The following is a 20339-nucleotide window of genomic DNA, read 5'->3' on the forward strand; positions in this document are numbered from 1 at the left end:
TGGATCTCCATCCCAGTCTCCCACATAAATATATTTTTTTGTGTGTATGTTTTGAGAACTAATATACTATATTCCCCCTTTTCTGGATAATTACAGTTTTCTGACTCAGAATGTGCCAAAAAGGCTTTGGAACAACTTAATGGATTTGAGCTAGCAGGAAGACCAATGAAAGTTGGCCATGTTACTGAGCGAACTGATGCTTCCAGTGCTAGTTCATTTTTGGACAGTGATGAACTGGAAAGGACTGGAATTGACTTGGGAACAACTGGTCGTCTCCAATTAATGGCAAGACTTGCAGAGGGTAAGTTTTTCCTAATGTTGAATGTGTATTTTTTCTTTTCTTTTTTATTCTCTTTATCATATTGTTTGAAAGAAAATCTTTGATCCACTGTTTGACTCGGAAAATGCTTGCTACAGCCAAAGCTGTGCCAGACTGTGGCTAGGAGCCTGGAACTCAAGAGAGAAGAGAGGCAGAGAGGGAGGTCTTCCATCCAATGGTTCACTCCCGAATTGACCGCAACAGTGGGAGCTGTGCCAAACCGGAGCCAGGAGCCAGGAGCTTCTTCTGGGTCTCCCATGCGGGTGCAGGGGCCCAAGCACTTGGGCCATCTTCTACTGCTTTCCTAGGCCATAGCTGAGAGCCGGATCAGTGTGGAGCAGCCAGGTTCCAAACAGGTGCCCATATGGGATGCCAACACTTCAGGCCAGGGCATTAACCCGCTGAGCCACTATGCTGGCCCTGGAACTCAATCCTTTTGTTCCACAGGCCTACCTGGGGCCAGTTATCCTCTTCCCAAAGTGTACATCAGCAGGAAGCCAGAATCTGAAGTAAAGCCATGACTTGAACTCAGACTGTATTCTGGAATGTGGGCATTTCAAGCAGTTTCCCAAGCTCTATAGCAAATACCCATTCAGAAATAGCAAAATTTTTGTGACCTATTCAATTGCTGTTCCCCATCATCTGTACATGTGTTTGTATGGATTAAGGCTCTGAATTAAAGTTGGAATTTAATCTGTTGATAAAGTTTTAAACTCACATAAGTTACAGGATTCTTCTTGCTTCATTTGTATCCTCTTACTTAGGAGTAAATTAGTTTTGTTTTTTCCTCTTGTGTTTTCTTTTGCTGCTTAACACTAAGCACCCAGATAATTTGGATTCTCTGTTATTAACTTAGTAAGAATCTTGAGATCATTCTTTTTCAGGTACAGGTTTGCAGATTCCACCAGCAGCACAGCAGGCTCTGCAAATGAGTGGCTCTTTGGCATTTGGTGCTGTGGCAGGTAGGAATTGAATCTTTTCTAATTTGGAATCATTGATTTTTCATCTAATTCGAAAATTTACCAAATTTTTGCATTTAAAAGGACTTAACTGAGAATTCAATTCATCAAGTACTTTTAACATAAAGTTCTAGAGTTTCAGGTTATTTTTAGCATGTAAATTTCTAGTGTTAAGGTTAGCTCTTTTAAAATTCTCTACTTTTGTTAAAGAACCACAGGGTTGATATTGTTTCTTTGTAATATTTGAGCTTTGAAAATGTCCAGAGGCCTTAAATTAGGCTTTAATACAGTTGCAGTAGTGAGTGTAGAGAAAAAATCTTTGCTTAATAGGTTTCTAGTTGGAGAATGTGGTTCTTACATGAGGTAGAGAAAGAGGTGCAGAAGTTAATTATCAAACTAGGTGTCAGTCCCTTGTTAATTACTTGAAATTTGACTTTATGAATCATAAACTTGAACTAAATCTAGGAAATAGGGTAGGATTAAAATCTGGAATAATAGTGACATTTTAGAACAGGTAAAAGGAGCTTTGTGTACTTTGGATCTTGAATGACAGGACATACTTATCTTAGGAAATTATGACACTTCGTGTTCCAAATCAGTCCTTTGAACTTAGTTACAAAGTGAATCTTTGTAAATGAATGTAGATATACGTTTTTTATATCTAAAAACCATAATATGAACACAAGAAACCATTTTTGTGGTTATTTGATGGTTTCTGTTGAAATTAGGAGCCCATCTCTTCAGAGGATCATTTCTGCTTTTAAAATACTATTATTTGAGGGATTTTTATTGTTTGCCTTTTAGTGATTAATCAGAAGATGGGCCTCTGGTCTAATCTTCCTGTCAGATTATAGGACTTGAAATTTAATATGCAGTTAGAGTTCCTGACAACAATGCTAGTGTATTTTTATGAGGAGAATCATATCAGCTTCAACGTTAATTGAGATCAGTCCCCATCCAATGTCAGGAGTTAAAATTATCCAAGTCTCCTCATGCGTGCTAGGAATTCAAGCACTTGAGTTGATAACAGTTTTTTTCCAAGGTCTCCAGGAGCAAGTAGCTACAGTCTGGAGTAAAACCAAGGCATTCCATCTTTCTAACTGGCTTCTTCAATGGTTAGGTCTATCTCCCACTCCCAGGCCATTCTTAATAATGAGCAAATGTTTGATTACCAAGCACTATAGAGTCCTGTTATCAAGATCTGTTCCTTGCTTTTAGGGAATTGATATAGTGAAATAGGATTCATTTCTAAATAGTCAATGTTAGGCCCTAGCTTGTTTTTCATAAACATTATCTTTAGGTAATTGAAGGTTTTTCAGGGTTAACCTTTCTTAATCCCATCAGCCATTATTTCTTCTACTGTCCAACTTCCTGAATACATTGTGTGTATTGTGCACAACTAAAATTCTATATATTCATATAGATTATTAATAATATTTTAAGTGCATATTTGTAATTATTTTTCCATATGGTTTCCATTTAAAACCATTTCAGATTGCTAAGTATTAACTGTGCTTGAGGCTCTTAAATACCAAAAGTCTATTAATGCTGTTGTTAGGAACCATCGATGGGTCACCATTTTATTCATATTTATTTATCGTTTATTAATAGACTTTCTAAGATAGGTTAGAATTCTTTATAAAATCCATGCTTTGTTTCCTAATTTGTCTGAAATAACCTTGAAAATAATTTTTTGAATTATGATTGGATTGATAATTACTAAAAATAGCATGGATGTCTGGTACCCATACATTTTTTCCCATTTTAGGAAAAAACAAATTGTATTATAATTTAGTTTATTGGCAGTGTTACAATGATCATATCTTGAAGTTACTTCTGTATACACCAGTTAAATTTCTTCAGTTCCTTGAGATGCCAGTTTTGAGCACCTAGAAAACCCCCAGGTATTAAGTATATATATCCGCATATAACTTGGGCTGCAGATCTCTCTTCATTTTTGCCCATGTTTCATTATCATTTTCTGTCTCCAGCAAAAAACTCAGATGGAATTCAAGCACATTTTAATGAAAATTCGGTTACTGAAGCTAAAGAATTTCTACATTGTAATCTGCCTTTTAATGTCAATTCAGCATTAGTAGCAATGTGGCATTTTGTTAATTCAGATTTGCTACCCTTTCACTCCATAGGAGTTTTCCTGTAAGATGCCTTTCCCTATAGAAATGCTTGTGATTATGAGAAAATACATGTTAAAAATCACTGTGTTTATTTTTTAACATAATATATTTTTCTTCCACTGCGTAAGAGTTCTTGTTAAGAAAACCCTATTGACTTTATTTCTTTCTGATTGGAATTTAAGACTGTACAAGAAAACTTTAATCAGTTGTCATCTTCTATGTTAGCCTTGATAGGTTAAACGTTAAAACGATATGTATGTGTTGGATTGGAACAGCGCCATCCCTGATTATCTACTAAGTTGGGAGATCATTTGAACATACTGGCTTTTTTATTGTAGTGTTATTGTAGTGATTTTATTTGTAACATAGCAAAGGATCAAATCCTTTCATTTAAGCAAAAACTACCTTCTCAAGTACTTGGAATTGAATTCTCAAGATCAGGGTTTTTCACACATTTTCTTTCTGGTATGCCCCCCCTCCCCATTTCCCATTATTCCCAACTGAAGAGTACTGTGGTTGACTAAATTTGAGACTGCTAGAGTGGTAGGAATAGGAAGAGCTTCCTTAGGATGCAGGGGGGAACAAAAGGCCCCAGAACTTTGTCAATGAGGAATGGGGAAGGAGGTTTTGCTGCCAGGTTTTGATAATAAGTTCATTTTAATAAACCCTGTTGTGATAGTCCTCTTTTATTAATGCTTTCTTGACATTTACCCTGTTAGTTGAGGCTCTTCATTGTTCCTGCACTGAGCTGTAGAATTCTCTTTTGTTATAGATTTGCAAACAAGACTTTCCCAACAGACTGAAGGTGAGTTCAATTGTTTATACATTATTTTTTTATCTTTCAAATAGAGTGAAATGTAGCAAGATGTATTTTCTCCTGATTTTGACAGAATGGTACATAATAGGATACATTAAAACAGAGTAAACTATTTCTACACACTTAGTCCAGATTGCTAATGGACAAATGAAAACTGTCCATTTTCTTTGTTTTTGCTTTAGCTTGCTTAAAATTTTCAGCATTTTCATATTTCTTGACTACCTGACTTATTTAAAAGTAACAAATGGAGTATTGTCTTTGTAGTAGAGGAGTCCTTCAGGTTAAGAAATCTGGACTGCATTTAATGTAAGATGATGACAGTGCTACAAGACCATGAACTTTTTACTGTTAGTAGAATTCTTAATTTCAGTGATTTGTATGAAAAAAAAAAAAAAGAGCTTCATCCATTCCTAACTTGCATGCATTCTTCAGGTTGAAACAAATTACTATACAAAATTAGAATATAGTAGAATTGTTTTTTAAAGATTTCATTTGAAACGCAGAGTTACAGAGAGGGGGAAAGAGAGAGAGCTTCCATCTTCTGGTTCACCCCTCAAATGACTGCAATCATTGAACCCAGAACTTCATCTTGAGCTTCTATATTGGTGGCACAGGCCCAGGCACTTGGACTTTCCCAAGTGCATTTGCATAGAGCTGGATCAGAAGTGGAGTAGCCAGTACTCTCTCTAACAATTAATTGCTCATTTTGGATGCCAGTGTTGCAGGTGGCAACTTTAGCTGCTACAGTACAATGCCAGCCTCATTTGCATGGTTTTGGTTATTTAATAAGTATATGCCACATGATAAGATAACATTTTGCTCTACAACTCTGGAACCATCTTTTATGGTGATCCATTTAAAATTGTTTCAGGAATTGATTCTATATGAAAGATGCCATGCATGTGTCCTTTACAGTTGATTTAAATATGTATTTTAATTTTACAGCTTATGAGATGGTTGGGCTCAATACTGCTTTTGCTAACACATTTTAAAAGTAGATGATTTTCCTTTTTTTTTTTTTATTTGATTCTTCATTGGTCAAGGTTGTACCAGAATGTCATAATACATTTTCTTGATATTTTTTGTATTCTTAGTTTATCAAAGTTAAGAGGAATGATTTAAGCTCTCGATAATTTTTAACATCTCATTTGTTTTACAAGCTATACAGAGTGTCATTCAGTTTTTTTCTTAATTATAATACAAGCACTCTTGTATCTTTTCAGCTTTTCCCAGTAGATTCTAATACAAGTTAGTTGTTTGAGCATTTTTCTTTTAATTTAAAATAATGCTTAATGGATAAAAGCACTTGTTGATTAAAAGGAAATACAAAGCAGCAAGAGCACTTTTAATTCTAATCATTGTTTTATGATGTATTTCACACTGAGTCCTACTTTCTGTTCAGTGGAATATATCTGATGCTTAGGTGATTCATTTGATTATACTTTCTAATGCATTGTTTTATCCTTAGCTTTTTTGTTATGCATTGGAATGAAATTTGGTCAAATAATATGATTACGGTGAGTTTTGATAGTACAGCCATTGATAATACTTGCGCAAACCATAATAAACTGGAGGAACGTCCAACTAGTATGTGTTTTAAATCATACTGTCCATTATTTTTAAACTGTAATAGGCTGCTCTTGTGTTTGTTGCATTGTGGTAAAAAAGTCATAAGCCTTTATTAGATGTTAATTCAGCTTCTTAATAGGATTTAATTTTGCTAGGATTTTAAATCTAAAAAGATTGGATGGCTTTATGCATGTCATTTTAAAAACGCTTTTATTGTATGTATTTAAAGGAAAACCATTCAAGGGCAGAAGCCTTGAATAAAAAATGGTTTTCATTTATTTGGCATTTCAAAGAATTGTGTTTCTGGCAGGGAAGATGATTGAACAATTCTAAAAAATCAGTTTTCCATTTTATCCTTTATCTTTCAGGATTAATTTGTATTGATTTTGTCTTTTTAAATTTTTATTTTATTTATGGAACAGAACATTTTCCACACCCAGTGGTTCACTTCCCAAACACCCATAGGAGTCTAGGCTGGGACATGTGAAACTTAAGAACCCAGAACTCAATCTAGGTCTCCCACATACGTAGCAAGGACTTCAGTACCTGAACCATGTTCTGCCTCCCAGGGAGCACATTTCCAGCAAGCCACAATAGGGAAAGCAGCCAAACTTGACCCCTGCATTGTGATGGGGGATGTAAGGCGTCCTAATCCATGTGTTAACTTTTGTGCCCAGTGCTATCCCTAGATACTGTCTTACTGAGTTAATTTAGGTCATAGATAAATTTCTAAAAATAGTAGCCTGAAATTTCAGGATGTTTCAAATACTTTTTTTGGCTATAAAATTACGGTACAGTTAGCCCTTTGTGTCTGGAGGTTACCCACCTAGAAATTGAAATCACTTCAAAATGTCAGTATCTGCTTAAAAAATTGTCTGTACTAATCATGTACAGTCATTGTTTCTTTGTTTTTCTTCCCTAAATGGTACAAAATAGCAACTATTTACATTGCTTCAAGTATTATAAATAGAGATGTTTTACATTGAGCTTGTGCTTTCCCTAAGTACAGGAAAACAGTAAAAATTGACAACCTTTTTTGTTGATGTGAAATCATAGTGTATTTACATAAATTAACTATGATATTCCATCAGCAATATAATCTTACGGCACCACTGTTGTATGTTCTAGTTGTCAGTGACTTAAATGTCCTTAAGTGGTTTATAACCACATAAGAGGATGTGGGTTGATAACATACCAGTAATATACTAGTTAATTTTAGAAACTTAAGGATACAAGGATTTTGGTTTCACCAGAGTCCTGGAGCCAGTTTCTAAGGATACTGACGGACTGTTGTACTACCAAAACTGTTATTAGTGAAAAAGCTAAATGAGTGAAACGTAACTACCCTAGTACTTATTGTTAGGTAAGATTAATCAAATGTCTTGATTTCCCTACACACTTGGTATGGGTTTTTGGTTTTGAATTTGAATTATTTGTAAGGGTGCTCTAATACATTTTCCATGAAACTAATTTTTCGTTTTCTTTTTTTTTTTTTTTTAAGCCTCAGCTTTAGCTGCTGCTGCCTCTGTTCAGCCACTTGCAACACAGTGTTTCCAACTCTCTAACATGTTTAACCCGCAAACGTAAGTATCTTAACTCTGTCAATTTCAAGAGTATACTGTGAAAGAAGGGATAATTTACTTCTTATTACAAGATAACATTTAGGATATTCCCATATATTTTCCTATTTGAAAACAGTGAAACAATGGGGATCATTTTAAGATTTTTATGTGGATTGTTAATTATTTCCTTCAGATTCATTTATTGTAAGATGGGATTTGAATTAAATAACATGTTGACTTTCTGTTTATTTCTAAGTAGTTTACTATGAAGCTTTTTCAGTATTTCTGTCACCAGTTTACTCTCTTCCCAGCTTTTGGTTTAGAAATTTAAGCTGCTGGAATCTTACCTTCTCACAACACCATATTATATTTCATCCTTTGATATGGTGATAACCTGCTAGTTTATTGTTTGAAAGATAGCTGTTAATCATTTGTTAATATTGAGTAATCAAAATTCATAAACTTGGTTAACAACAAATTTTTTATTTTGATTTGCCCCAGTGTCATACATAGACCTCTTTTAACCAGTAATTTTTAGTTCAACAAATATATGCGTAAAATGCCTTTTATATGTTAATTTGCATAATGTTTTAAGGAAGGTTGATACTTTCTTAACAGAGAAGAAGAAGTTGGATGGGATACAGAGATTAAGGATGATGTGATTGAAGAATGTAATAAACATGGAGGAGTGATTCATATTTATGTTGACAAGAATTCAGCTCAGGTAAATCAAGATTTTACTCTATTTATAGATTATTTAAGCAGGTTCCATAGGCACCTGTAATATTCAAAGTCTGCCTGAAATTCTGATTCTTTGTTACCTATGTAAGTCATAGACAAAAGATAAGGTTAAGACCATTCTAGGAGCTTAAAGAATTTTTCAAGTTGTAGTTATGTATATTAGGCAGTAGGGCAAGTGTATAAAACATTTTCTGGTTATAGACACAACTTACTTTATAGGCTGTTTGAATAAACCTGAATTTTTGTGAATAGCAATGTGTTTACCATGTTTTCATGTTTTAGGGCAATGTGTATGTGAAATGCCCATCAATTGCTGCAGCTATTGCTGCTGTGAATGCATTGCATGGCAGATGGTTTGCTGGTGAGTTCAACTTTTTTCTGAGTTATTATTGTTCAGGTTTTTTGTAACTATATGGAGATGCTAAACTCAGCTTATTTGTTTCTTTTGACAGGTAAAATGATAACAGCAGCATATGTACCTCTTCCAACTTACCACAACCTCTTTCCTGATTCTATGACAGCAACACAACTACTGGTTCCAAGTAGACGATGAAGGAAGATATAGTCCCTATGTACATAGCTTTTTTTTCTTTCTTGAGAATTCATCTTGAGTTATCTTTTATTTAGATAAAAATAAAGAGGCAAGGGTCTACTGTCATTTGTATACAATTCCTGTTACCTTGGACAAAATAAAAATGTAAACGGGAATGAAGTGTGCTCATTCTCCCTAACTAGCAAATCCCACTGTATACAAAGCTGTTCTTGTTCTGCCTTTTAAAATGTTTGTGTAGAAAATTACATTAAAGGTCTATAGGAATAGCTCTAGGGGAACAAGTGTGCTTTCTGTATAAAGGCAGAGAGATGAAATGTTTTTAATGTTTCAAAAGCCTAACTTTTTACACAACAGTACATTTCACATTTCACTAATGTTGCTACTTGGTTCATGATTTAGCAGAGGTTTCTGGAATACACATTTATTGTGTGGAAATTCAAGACAGCTAAAGGGCTGTTCGGATAACATCTCATCTTGCATTCTGATCATTTGGCAAGAAAGGGAGATTTCAAAATTATATTTCTTGATGGTATCTTTTCAATTAATGTATCTGTAAAAGTTTCTTTGTAAATATTATGTGTTCTGGTGTGTCTTTAAGATTCCAAACAAAATGATCCCTGCATTTCCTGAAGATGTTTGGTGACAGTCTGGTAAACAAAGCAATCTGAATGAGAAATAGGAAATGCAGAAATAGGTTTTGTCTGGTTGCATATAATCTTTGCTCTTTTTAAGCTCTGTGAGCTCTGAAATATATTTTTGGGTTACTTCAGTGTGTTTGACAAGACAGCTTGATATTTCTATCAAACAAATGACTTTCATATTGCAACAATCTTTGTAAGAACCACTCAAATAAAATTCTCTTAAAAAGGCCACAGGAAATCTTCATTTTTCAAATGTTTTAAAGTCATAATAACTTGAGGATATTACTCTTGGGCAGTAAATCAGTAGCTGCCCTTTGGGGAAACATTGTTAGCAATATTGGGAAATTCTTGCCCTTAAGCTGTTCATGTTAATTCCTTACGTACTTCGCAATGTACCTTTTAAGGTAGTGTATTGAAAACTGGCAAGTTTACTGGAAAGGCAACAAATATGCCATTCATTCGTTGTGGTCTGACCAATATTTGTCAAATAAATGTTTGACTATTTATAAATGCAAAATGGCTTATGTTCAGACTGGTTTCCCAACTTGATTTATCTGCATTATTACTATTTAAGGGCTCTTCAAAAAGTTAAGGGAAGTGTTTTCAGAAACATTGCATGGAAATTTTCATGACATTCAATTAACACACTATGTCCCATTGACCTGTCATAGCATCCCATTAAGACAAATTGAGCAATAAATGTACTGCTAGACTATATTGTTTTTTTTGACAGTGGCTTCACTCTTTCAATATGTCTATTTTTAGAATTATTCCCTGGTCTTGCTTTAATATGTCTACCTGGTTATAATTCCTGGTAATTGAGTCAGGTAGTAAAGGGCAGAGATGACATTCATTAGTGTTTAATTTTATCTGTTAAAGGTTGGCCAAAATTGGCTCATCACCAGATGAATGAAATTTGGGGGTGCTTAGTGAAATCCTTTCTGCTAGTTGCTATAGGTATTTGCAAAGTGTCATTATACCCCCAAAACCCAACTTTTTAAATCTTAAATACTGCAAGAGCAGGGCAGGTTAGAAAATCCAGCAGACTTGTGGCCCTGGCATGTACACCTGTCTCATTACTACAGAGCAGCCATCATGCAAAGTATAATTTTTTGTAATCTGTCATTGATGGCAGAGGAGAAAATAATTTAGGATTTCGGTGCTGTGTACACGTATCTTGGGATGCCTGAATGCACTGTGGGCGTACACTGGCTCAAGTAGGTGGGCCCTTCTGTTCTGGGAGATGAAGATTCAGTTTGTGGCTTCAGCTTGTCTACTGTTGGTTTGTGGTCATTAGAGTGAACACATGGATGGGTGATGTGTATCTAATTTTTAAGAAAACGAGTTTTGCCAGTAGGCAAGCTCGAAAAGTAGTTTATGTTTGGAATGTTTTATAATGGTTATTTTCTCTGATAATGGGTAACAGCTGTATTTTAGAATGAACATTACATCACAAAATGTTTGCAGCATGTGATTTTGAGGAACACAGACTTAACATTTTTCACTTTCAAAATAGCACCAATCCTACAGAGTTGAATTGTGTGAATAGGATCAGTGGAAGGGGCTGGGTATCCTAGAAATTCCAAAGTTTGGATTAATAGAATCAGGTTTCAAGAAAGACACAAACTCTGCTTTATCATATCACCCTGCCTCTTCAGTTAACAAGATCTTTATGCTGGATAATGGGCAGATCGAATAGCAAAATAATGCCTCTAAGATACAGGCTAGTCAAAGATGATTTTATTGTACACACGCTGGGACTGATGGGAAGTGTAGCTGTAGTGGGGAGCCATTGCCCTGGTTAGCAACGGATCCCCATTCCAATGGCCATGAATGTGCCAAACGTGCCGCCACTCTGCATCATGGTTTTCCCAATGCCGCCCATCAGCTCGCGACCCCGCATTCCGATCCTGAGGAGGAAACCAGGATGGGGACATTTGGGAACAAAAATTTTTGACCATTTGTTCGTTTCCACTCTGGTAATATATTGAGCCCTGTTAAAATCTAGACATCTCTATCTTAAATCCGATCTCTTTCCATCTAGGGTAATAAGAAGAAAGATCCATTAGTGTCTACAGGACATTCTTAGGGCCAACTGCCTGTAGTTTACTGGTGGCAGCAGACATGGGGTGAAGTACATGTGCTGATTTTGACTTCAGGCTCTATATGATCCAATAACGACACCTATCTTTAGACACCGTTTTCTGGTATTAGATTTGAGTGAGACCCAGGTTGGAGACTGTTCTGCAAATTCACAGGCTGTATTAGTATTACATTTGCCGGAATGTTTTGACAACTACAGTAGTTTAGCACCAGTAAATCCTCAGTAAACGATAGTTCGTAATGTAGGAAAATGGGAATAACTTTTTCAAGTGGTAAAGTGACTTTCAAGTATGGAGTATATCTGCTTCATCTGTACATCGTTTTCAAAGACAGTAGAGCCGCTTAGCAAGTTTCATTTTGCCCACTCAGAACAGCAGTAGCAACCATTTACTGAGTACTTAATTAATACGTGCCAGATGCTGTGCTTGATTTCTGCCTCTCCCTGAGCTGGTGTTACCGACCTCACCCTACACTTGAAGAGACTCAAGTCTCCAATTTGTCTTAAGTCACCAAACCAGCAGCCGAACGACTCTGGAGCTCAGATTCTTAGGCTCGGACGCCTTGAACCCGAGTCTCCTGGCTGCACGCGGTCAGGACAGCTGGGAACTGGAACGAAGGACGCGCCACTGGGGCTGCGAGCCGGGCGGGTTCCGCGGCGCCGCCCGGAGATTTCCGCTGCGCTCCTCACCTGAGACAGGAGAAGGTGCCGAAAAGCGCCCCGGCCGCCATGCCCACGGCGCAGCCCATCACAAAGCCCATCTTCACACGATCGAAGCAGCTTGGCTGCGATTGTCCGTAGGGACCCACGGCCACCGGCATCTGCGGAATGCGAGAGAGGAAAGTGCGGGCCTAGCCGCCAGCCCGGGAGTCGGGCAGGGCGGGGAGCGGGCCCAGGGGTTCGGGGAAGTCAAAGGAGGGGAATCAGCGCGCTGCCCGCCTCCACCACCATCTTCGCGTTCGGGCTCCCGCGTCGCGCGGTCGCGGGGCTCACACGGCCCCTCCTCACCTCGCTCGCGGCCTCGGTCGCTCAGCAGTACGTCTCACACGGGAAGCAGGGCGGGGCGCGCGCGTGGCCCGAGGAATCGCTTCCGGTGCGCGAGGCAGCACTTCCGGGAGCCTGGGGCCGAAGTCGGCCGCCGCTCCAGGTGGTGGGCTCGGCCGCCGCGACCATGCTGCTGCGATCCGCCTGGCGGCGGGCGGCCTCGGCGGTGACCGCGGCCCGAGGGGCGAGGCCTGCGGTGCCCACCCGGGAGCTGCGCCTGCGCGGTACGCTCCTGGGCTCTTCGCTGCCACTCTCCCTGGAGGCGCGCGTCTTTGCCCCTGGGCGCCACTACGCACTTGGATATTCTGGAACCTCCTTGTCCGGCCCGGCTGCCTTAGAGCCTCTGCCCTTTGCCGTCCGCCGCGCTCAGTCTGTCTGCGCAGCAGACCTGGACAGCCTACGAGGCTCGTCCTTCGGACCGCCCCAGCCGTCTTTTGGAGACGCGGTCCGCGGCTTCTTCCCAGCCCGCTACCTCACCTGCTCTGTCTCCGCATTCCTTCTACGGGGCTTTACCCTTGAGAGTTCTTCTCACTCCCAACCAGGGAATTTAAATATCGCCCCAGCATCTTCCTCCAAGAACCGGCTCCCGCCTTACCCCTTACCACCTTTCAGAGGGTCCCGAGCTTCTCTGATGCTGTGTTCCTTCCCTTCCCGTTTGACCCCGGCATCGCTCGAATTTACCACCGCCTTCATCCCGCTTTCACCTCCCGCCCTGACGGCAGCCCGGCGTCCTCCGCCGCAGGCTCTCACTTGGCCGCTCCGTTCCTTCTGTTTTTCTGACAGTGGCGGACCATGCTCCCTCAGGCACAGCCGCTGCTCCGGAGGTGGAGGCAGTGCTGCGACCTCTCTATATGGATGTGCAAGCTACAACTCCTCTGGTAAGAAGGGAGCGGCAGCTTTCCCCAGGGCTGTCCACAGGAAGTGAGCAGTGGAAGTGACAGTGCCCAGAAATCGCTGGATTCTTGTAGACGTGAGAGCCCTTTGAGATGTGCCGGCAAGTGCCTCCAGCCGGGACTCAGGAGGCTTAAACCGCAGTCCACGAGAAGTGGCTCTGCCGTTGGATTTAGGCAGGCAGGGCAGGCACGATGGAAGTGGTTACAGTAAGCATGGGCTCTTGAAGTTAGCAGGAGTACCATCTCATAGCTAGGTGAAATTGGGCTGGTATCAAATCGGTTAAAAGACACAAAGCAGCCCAGCATATGGTCAGCACTCGAGAGTTAATGAAAATTTTCATCTCTGTGTGACAAGGGGCGTTTGCCTGGGCTCTGTCGTGTCCCAGCCCCTCAGAGGTCACATTTTCTGGCAGGAATGGAAAAACTTGCAGCAACAGCCATCAGCCCTCAGAACAAGGAAGTGTTTGTAGACCATGGAGGAGATGATAGAGAAAGGGCATGGTAGGACCCCTTGGGAGATGGGAGTATATTATGGTCGTATTTGGTTAGTATCTGAGGAGGTGGAAGAATGTGAGAAACCCCAGGCAGGCAGTGTCTGACTGGTCAGGAGTGTGTGGGCAGGGTATGTAGGAGTGGGAAAGAAGGCCCTGAGGTGACAACGGATTCTATTCTGCTGTGCCCAGGACCCGCGGGTACTTGATGCCATGCTTCCTTATCTGGTCAACTACTATGGGAACCCACACTCCCGGACACACGCTTATGGCTGGGAGAGTGAGGCAGCCGTGGAACGCGCTCGCCAGGTTAGTTCACAGGTGTCTGGGAGGTTCTGAGGACAGAGGGCTAGTGGCCTGTGGGAGGCATTTCCTTCTTGGTAGAAGTGGGTGGAAATGGTTTCAGGTTCTTTCTGGAAGAGATACAGACAGCACCTTGGTGTCTGACTGCAGGCATTTGATTACTTCCCACAATTCCTAGTTAAAAGGCCTTGGGCAAGTTACCTCATTTCTCTGAACCTCAGTTTCTCAAATATGAAATGGAGACTGCAATAATTCCTGTTCCCTGGGGTTGCTGAGCTGGTTAAATGAGACCGTACTGGTAAAGTGTTGATGAACACAATACTTGTACATAGTGAGAGCTCAATAAGTGCATTTGAAAGACCACACAGAATAGTATTATTGGGGGCTGGTAAAAAGCCTGGGATATGGGCTGTCACTGACCCTAGGACGCAGAGCGCTTCTTCCTGGTCCACTGGTAGATTTCTGTGGAGCTCTCTCCTCCAGAGCTCTGGCCCAGCCGTGTCTGGAGTCGCTTGCCTAGACCGATGTCCCCATAGTGTGGGAACTGATGTTATGCATCTGTTTCTTCGCTTGCAGCAAGTAGCATCTCTCATTGGAGCTGATCCTCGCGAGATCATTTTCACTAGTGGTGCTACTGAGTCTAACAACATAGCAGTTAAGGTAAGAGAAGCAGATCTGCGTCTTCCTGACTCGAGAGAGAAGTATTTCTCCATCATTTAGGCTCAGACATATATTTCACAACTACCTACCCCTCATTATTGTGACGAGAAAACACTCCTGGTTTGCTTTTCCTTCAGTCCTCTGCAGTCTACTCTGTTTTAAGTCTTTGTCTATTGGCCTGAGTTCAGTGAGGCAGTTGGTAGGAGAGGCTGTGGTTCTCAGGCCATTAACCACTTGGTTTCTTGGGTGGCAGCTACTTCAGAAAGTTGATAATGACGACTGAACTCTCTGCCTCATTCTTGTGATCTGGTAACAAGGAAGTCCCGAATCACTTGTACTTAGGCATGTTTCTCCTTCATGCTATAGCTTCACCCTTTTATATATTGGGGCTGTTCTCATTGTAGCAGTCTCATTTCTTTCTTTTTTAAAAATTTATTTATTTATTTATTTGAAAGGCAGAGTTACAGAGAGAGGAAGAAACAGAGAGAGATCTTTCTTATCCACTGGTTCACTCCCCAAGTGGCCACAGTGGCCAGGGCTGGGCCAAACAGAAGCCAAGAGCCTGGGACTCCATCTAGGTCTCCCATGTGTGTGGCAGGAACCCAAGAACTTGGGCCATCTTCAGCTGCTTTCTCAGGTGCATCAGCAGGGAGCTAGATTGAAAGTGGGGCAGCTGGGACTCAAACCATTGCTCGAATGGGATGCCTGTGCCGCAGGCAGTGGCATAACTCACTGTGCCATAATGTAGCTCCTCCCTTTTCCTTCCAGTCAAATCTGTTTGTGACAAGTTGCTTACTCCTTTTAATTTTTTACTTTTTAAAAAAAATTAATTTATTTATTTGAAAGGTAGAGTTAGAGAGAGAGAGATCTTCCATCCACTGGTTCACTCCCCAAATGGCCACAATGGCCAGGACTGGGTCAGGCCAAAGCTAGGAACCTGGATTATTGCCAGGTTTCCCACCTGGGTGGCAAGGGCTCAAGTACTTGGGCCGTCTTTTGCTGCTTTTCTCAGGCCATTAGCAGGGAGCTGAATTGAGAGAGTGGAGCAGCTGGGACACAAACTGGCACTCATATATGGTGCGGACGTCACAGGCTGTGACTCAACTCACTACACCGCAACACTGACCCCTCCTTTTTCTTTAGATAGCTCCATTTCTCCATGTTGTTGTTGTTGTTGTGAAGTTTTTTTTTTTTAAGTTTTTATTTAATGAATGTGTTTTTCATAGTTACAACTCTAGGAATATATTGGTTCTTTCCCCCGTACCAACCCTCCCACCCTGACTCCCATCCCACATCCTTCTCCCTCTCCCATCCCCTTCTGCTTTATGGTTCATTTTATATAGAGAGGACCAACTCCATATTAAGCACTGATTTCAACAGTTTGTGCCCACACACACACACACAACATATAAAGCACAGTTTGAGAACAAGATTTGTAGTTAATTTTCATAGTACAGTTCATTAAGGACAGGGGTCCTACATGGGGAGTAAGTGCACAGTGACTTCTGTTGTTCCTTTAGCAATTAACACTCTTGTTTATGATGTCAGTGATCACCCAAGGCTCTTGCCATGGGATGCCAAATCTATGGAAGCTTTTTAGCACATAGAGTCCATCAGTATTTGGACATGGCCATAAGCAAAATGGATGTTCTCTTTGTTTTATTTATTTCTTTCTTTATTTTGACAGGCAGAGTTAGACAGTGAGTATTTATTTATTCGAAAGTCAGAGTTACACAGAGAGAGGAGAGGCAGAGAGAGAGAGAGAGAGAGAGAGGTCTTCCATCTGATGGTTCACTCCCCAGTTGGCTGCAACAGCCAGAGCTAAGCCAACCGAAGCCAGGAGCCAGGAGCTTCTTCTGGATCTCCCACACAGGTGCAGGGATCCAAGGACTTGGGCCATCTTCCACTGCTTTCCCAGGCCATAGTAGAGAACTAGATGGGAAGTGGAGCAGCCGGGTCTCACCATAGCACCAGCCTAAAAGTACATCCCTCTTTTATTTTTTTTAAAGATTTATTTATTTATTTGAAAATCAGAATTACACACTGAGAGAGGAGAGGCAGAGAGAGAGGTCTTCCATCTCGTGGTCCCCAACTGGCTGCAATGGCCGGAGCTGTGCCAATCCTAAGCCAGGAGCCAGGAACTTCTGGATCTCCCACGTGGATATAAGGGCCTAAGGACTTGGGCCATCTTCTACTGCTTTCCCAGGTCACAGCAGAGAGCTGTATTGGAAGTGGAGCAGCCAGGACTAGAACTGGCGTCCATATGGGATGCCGGCACTTCAGGCCAGAGTGTTGACCCGCTGCGCCACAGCACTGTCCCCAGAACATCCCACTTTGATAGCCCCTTCTTTCCACTGAGGTCTCACAGAGAATCTTCGTGTAGGATATTTTTTTTTTGCCACAGAGTCTTGGCTTTCCATGCCTGAAATGCTCTCACAGTAGATGGCTCCATTTTTAAGTATTTGGTGTTATGGTGCCCTCTTCAGGCATTCGTTTGGTCACCTATTTGGGGCTGAGTCATTCTGTCCTTGGGACATTCAGAGGAAAATTCCTGTGTTAGGTTTCATGGAACATCATCACATTTGACTGGGCCTGGTTGCTAGGATGTTGAGTCAGTGCCAAGGCTCTGAGAAATTGTAGTCGGTATAGAGTCCAATGGGACTCCACCTCTTCTTACCAGTGGTCTCCACTTTGCTGCCAATGTTGGTTTCCCTGACTTTCATCTAAGCATAGGAGGCATAGGACAGGCTCCAGAAATTAGCAGCCTCTCTGATTCTGTTAGCAAAAAGGTGTCCTTTAGACTTCAGAGACCACTAGGTCAGGAGGGAGGTTCCTCCAAGGATTTGGTTGGTTTCTGGATTGAGGAACATTTAAAAACTTTAAAAACATTTGCTTTGAAATTCTCCCTTGGTCTCAAACCTAGAGGTCAAAGGTTGCTAAGAATAACTGTGATCGTGTTCCTCTAAGTCTCCTGGATGGATAGAGTAAATATTTATCTTTTATTATAGGATTCCACACAGTGGGTTACTGAGATAGGAAGGTGTGAGAGAGAGATCATTTAAATTACATTGTTTATAAATAATAGTAACAAGGGGCCGGCGCCATGGCTCACTTGGTTAATCCTCCACCTGAGGCACCAGCATCCCATATAGGGACTGGGTTCTAGTCCCTATTGCGCCTCTTCCAGTCCAACTCTCTGCTGTGGCCCAGGAGGGCAGTGGAGGATGGCCCAAGTGCTTGGGCCCTGCACCCACACGGGAGACCAGGAAGAAGCAACTGGCTCCTGGCTTCAGATTGGTGCAGCGCCGGCCATGGCAGCCATTAGGGGAGTGAACCAACGGAAGGAAGACCTTTCTCTCTGTCTCTGTCTCTCTCTCTCTCTCTCACTGTCTATAATGCTACCTGTCAAATAAAAGAAAAAAAAGTAACAAAATTTTGAACTACTCTCACCATTCCCAAATCATTCTCTTTTTTTTCAATTTTTATTTATTTGAGAGGCAGAGACAGAAACTGAGTGCTTCCATTCACTGGGTCACTTTATTTTATTTTTTTTGGTAAAGATTTATGTTATTTATTTGAAAGGCAGAGTTACACTGAAAGAAAGGTAGAGATAGAGATCTTCCATCCACTGGTTCACTCCCGTAATGGCTGCAAAGGCCAGGGCTGGGCCAGGCTGAAACCAGGAGCCAGAAGCTTCCTCCTGGTTTCCCACATGGGTGGCAGGGTCCCAAGCAACTTGGGCCATCTTCTACTGTTTTCCCAGGCCATTAGCAGGGAGCTGTTTCAGAAGTGGAGCAGCTGGGACAGAACTGGTATCCGTATGGGATGCTGGCACTGCCGGCAGCAGCTTAACTACTGCATCACAGTGTTGAACTGTATTTTTTGTTTTTTTTTTTAAGATTTATGTATTTATTTTATTTGAAAGAGTGTCAGAGGTAGAAACAGAGAGGGAGATTTTCCACTGCCTTCCCTTGCGTAATACCAGGGATTTGGATTGGAAGGCTTAACAGCCAGGACTTGAACAGTGCTCCAAAATGGAATGCTGGCATAACAAGTGGTGGCTTAATCTGCTACAACACATTACTGGCCTCCAATATTTTTTTCTTTTGTTAAAAGTAACACCTACTCATGACTGTTTTGTTTAATGCTACTACCCTATCACCTAGAAAATTAGTTGGCACATAGTAGGTGCCAAGCAATTTTAGTAAATATTAGTTGAATCAGTGACTTAATGAATCATAAATATTCAAACAATATGGAACAGAATTCCTTAATTTTTTTTTTTTTTTTTGGACAGACAGAGTTAGACAGTGAGAGAGACAGAGAGAAAGGTCTTCCTTCCATTGGTTCACCCCCCAAGTGGCCACTACGGCTGGCGCATTGCAGCCAGCGTGCTGGACTGATCAGAAGCCAGGAGCCAAGAGCTTCCTCCTGGTCTTCTATGCAGGTGCAGGGCCTGAGGACCTGGGCCATCCTCCACTGCACTCCCGGGCCACAGCAGAGAGCTGGACTGGAAGAGGAGCAACTGGGACAGAACCAGCGCCCCAACCAGGACTAGACCCGGGGTGCCGGCGCCGCAGGTGGAGGATTAGCCTAGTGAGCTGCGGCGCCGGCCAAGAATTCCTTAATTTTTTATTTCATTTTTTTTTTTTATTTTTTGACAGGCAGAGTGGACAGTGAGAGAGAGAGACAGAGAGAAAGGTCTTCCTTTTGCCGTTGGTTCACCCTCCAATGGCCGCCGCGGCCGGCGCGCTGCGGCTGGCGCACCGCGCTGATCCGATGGCAGGAACCAGGAGCCAGGTGCTTTTCCTGGTCTCCCATGGGGTGCAGGGCACAAGCACCTGGGCCATCCTCCACTGCACTCCCTGGCCACAGCAGAGAGCTGGCCTGGAAGAGGGCCAACCGGGACAGAATCCGGCACCCCGACCGGGACTAGAAACCGGTGTGCCGGCGCCGCTAGGTGGAGGATTAGCCTAGTGAGCCGTGGCGCCGGCAGAATTCCTTAATTTAACCACAAAGAGATGATGCCTTTTAACTATTTGCTATATATTTCTCTAAATTTTTAAACACATACATTTGTCTGTATATTGTTATCATTTTAATAGACTTTTTAAAAAAGATTTATTTATTTATTTATTTATTTGAAAGTCAGAGTTACACAGAGAGGAGTAGAGAGAGAAAGGTCTTCTAACTGTTGGTTAACTCCCCAATTGGCTGCAGCGGCTGGAGCCATGCTGATCTGAAGCCAGGAACCAGGAGCTTCCTCCAGGTCTCCCACGTGGGTGCAGGGGCCCAAGGACTTGGACCATCCTGCACTGCTTTCCCAGGCCATGGCAGAGAGCTAGATTGGAAGTGGAGCAGCCAGGTTTTGAACTGGTGCCCATATGGGATGCCAACACTGCAGGCGGCAGCTTTACCCGCTACAGCACAGTGCTGGCCCCAAGAGATTTTATTTTTTTAACAATGGTTTTAGTTTCACAGAAAATTGAAAGGAAGGTACAGAGGTTTCCCAAATATCTGCTGTTCCTATGGCTACAGCCACTCTTTATAT

At 41.6% G+C, this 20339-nt stretch overlaps 3 protein-coding genes across 36 annotated transcripts in view; 2 read left to right on the forward strand and 1 right to left on the reverse strand.

The window, feature by feature from the left end:
- Positions 1-9525, forward strand: part of RBM39 (RNA binding motif protein 39) — a 34328-nt gene extending 24803 nt beyond the window's left edge. For 25 of the 31 annotated variants that reach the window (XM_051844909.2, XM_051844906.2, XM_008255967.4 and 22 more), the window contains 7 exons: positions 97-301; positions 1204-1281; positions 4168-4218; positions 7301-7382; positions 7980-8085; positions 8385-8463; positions 8555-9525. In XM_051844909.2, coding sequence (XP_051700869.1) covers positions 97-301; positions 1204-1281; positions 4168-4218; positions 7301-7382; positions 7980-8085; positions 8385-8463; positions 8555-8655 — 702 coding nt within the window. In that variant the 3' untranslated portion in view covers positions 8656-9525. Of the gene's footprint in view, positions 1-96; positions 302-1203; positions 1282-4167; positions 5748-7300; positions 7383-7979; positions 8086-8384; positions 8464-8554 lie in introns of all 31 variants that reach the window. The other 6 variants (XM_008255968.4, XM_008255970.4, XM_070051299.1 and 3 more) reach the window with 3 other exon arrangements.
- A 1489-nt stretch (positions 9526-11014) lies between these two features.
- Positions 11015-12644, reverse strand: ROMO1 (reactive oxygen species modulator 1). Of its 3 annotated transcripts, none has more exons than XM_008255983.4 (3): positions 12406-12644; positions 12088-12218; positions 11015-11206 (listed from the first exon to the last, which is right to left on the reverse strand). In XM_008255983.4, exons 2-3 carry the CDS (start codon positions 12216-12218, stop codon positions 11098-11100), a joined length of 240 nt encoding a protein of 79 aa, XP_008254205.1. In that variant the 5' UTR covers positions 12406-12644; the 3' UTR covers positions 11015-11097. The 3 variants fall into 3 exon arrangements, with proteins under 3 accessions (XP_008254205.1, XP_069907438.1, NP_001164969.1); XM_070051337.1 differs by having other exon boundaries at positions 12088-12248; positions 12406-12515; NM_001171498.1 differs by lacking the exon at positions 12406-12644 and having other exon boundaries at positions 11098-11206.
- Positions 12530-20339, forward strand: part of NFS1 (NFS1 cysteine desulfurase) — a 33412-nt gene continuing 25602 nt past the window's right edge. The window contains exons 1-4 of one of the 2 annotated variants that reach the window (XM_008255966.4): positions 12530-12665; positions 13225-13319; positions 14018-14134; positions 14705-14788. In XM_008255966.4, coding sequence (XP_008254188.1) covers positions 12569-12665; positions 13225-13319; positions 14018-14134; positions 14705-14788 — 393 coding nt within the window. In that variant the 5' untranslated portion in view covers positions 12530-12568. 2 annotated transcript variants of the gene reach the window in all.

Source organism: Oryctolagus cuniculus, chromosome 11 (genome assembly GCF_964237555.1).
Source record: "Oryctolagus cuniculus chromosome 11, mOryCun1.1, whole genome shotgun sequence".
Taxonomy (NCBI): domain Eukaryota; kingdom Metazoa; phylum Chordata; class Mammalia; order Lagomorpha; family Leporidae; genus Oryctolagus; species Oryctolagus cuniculus.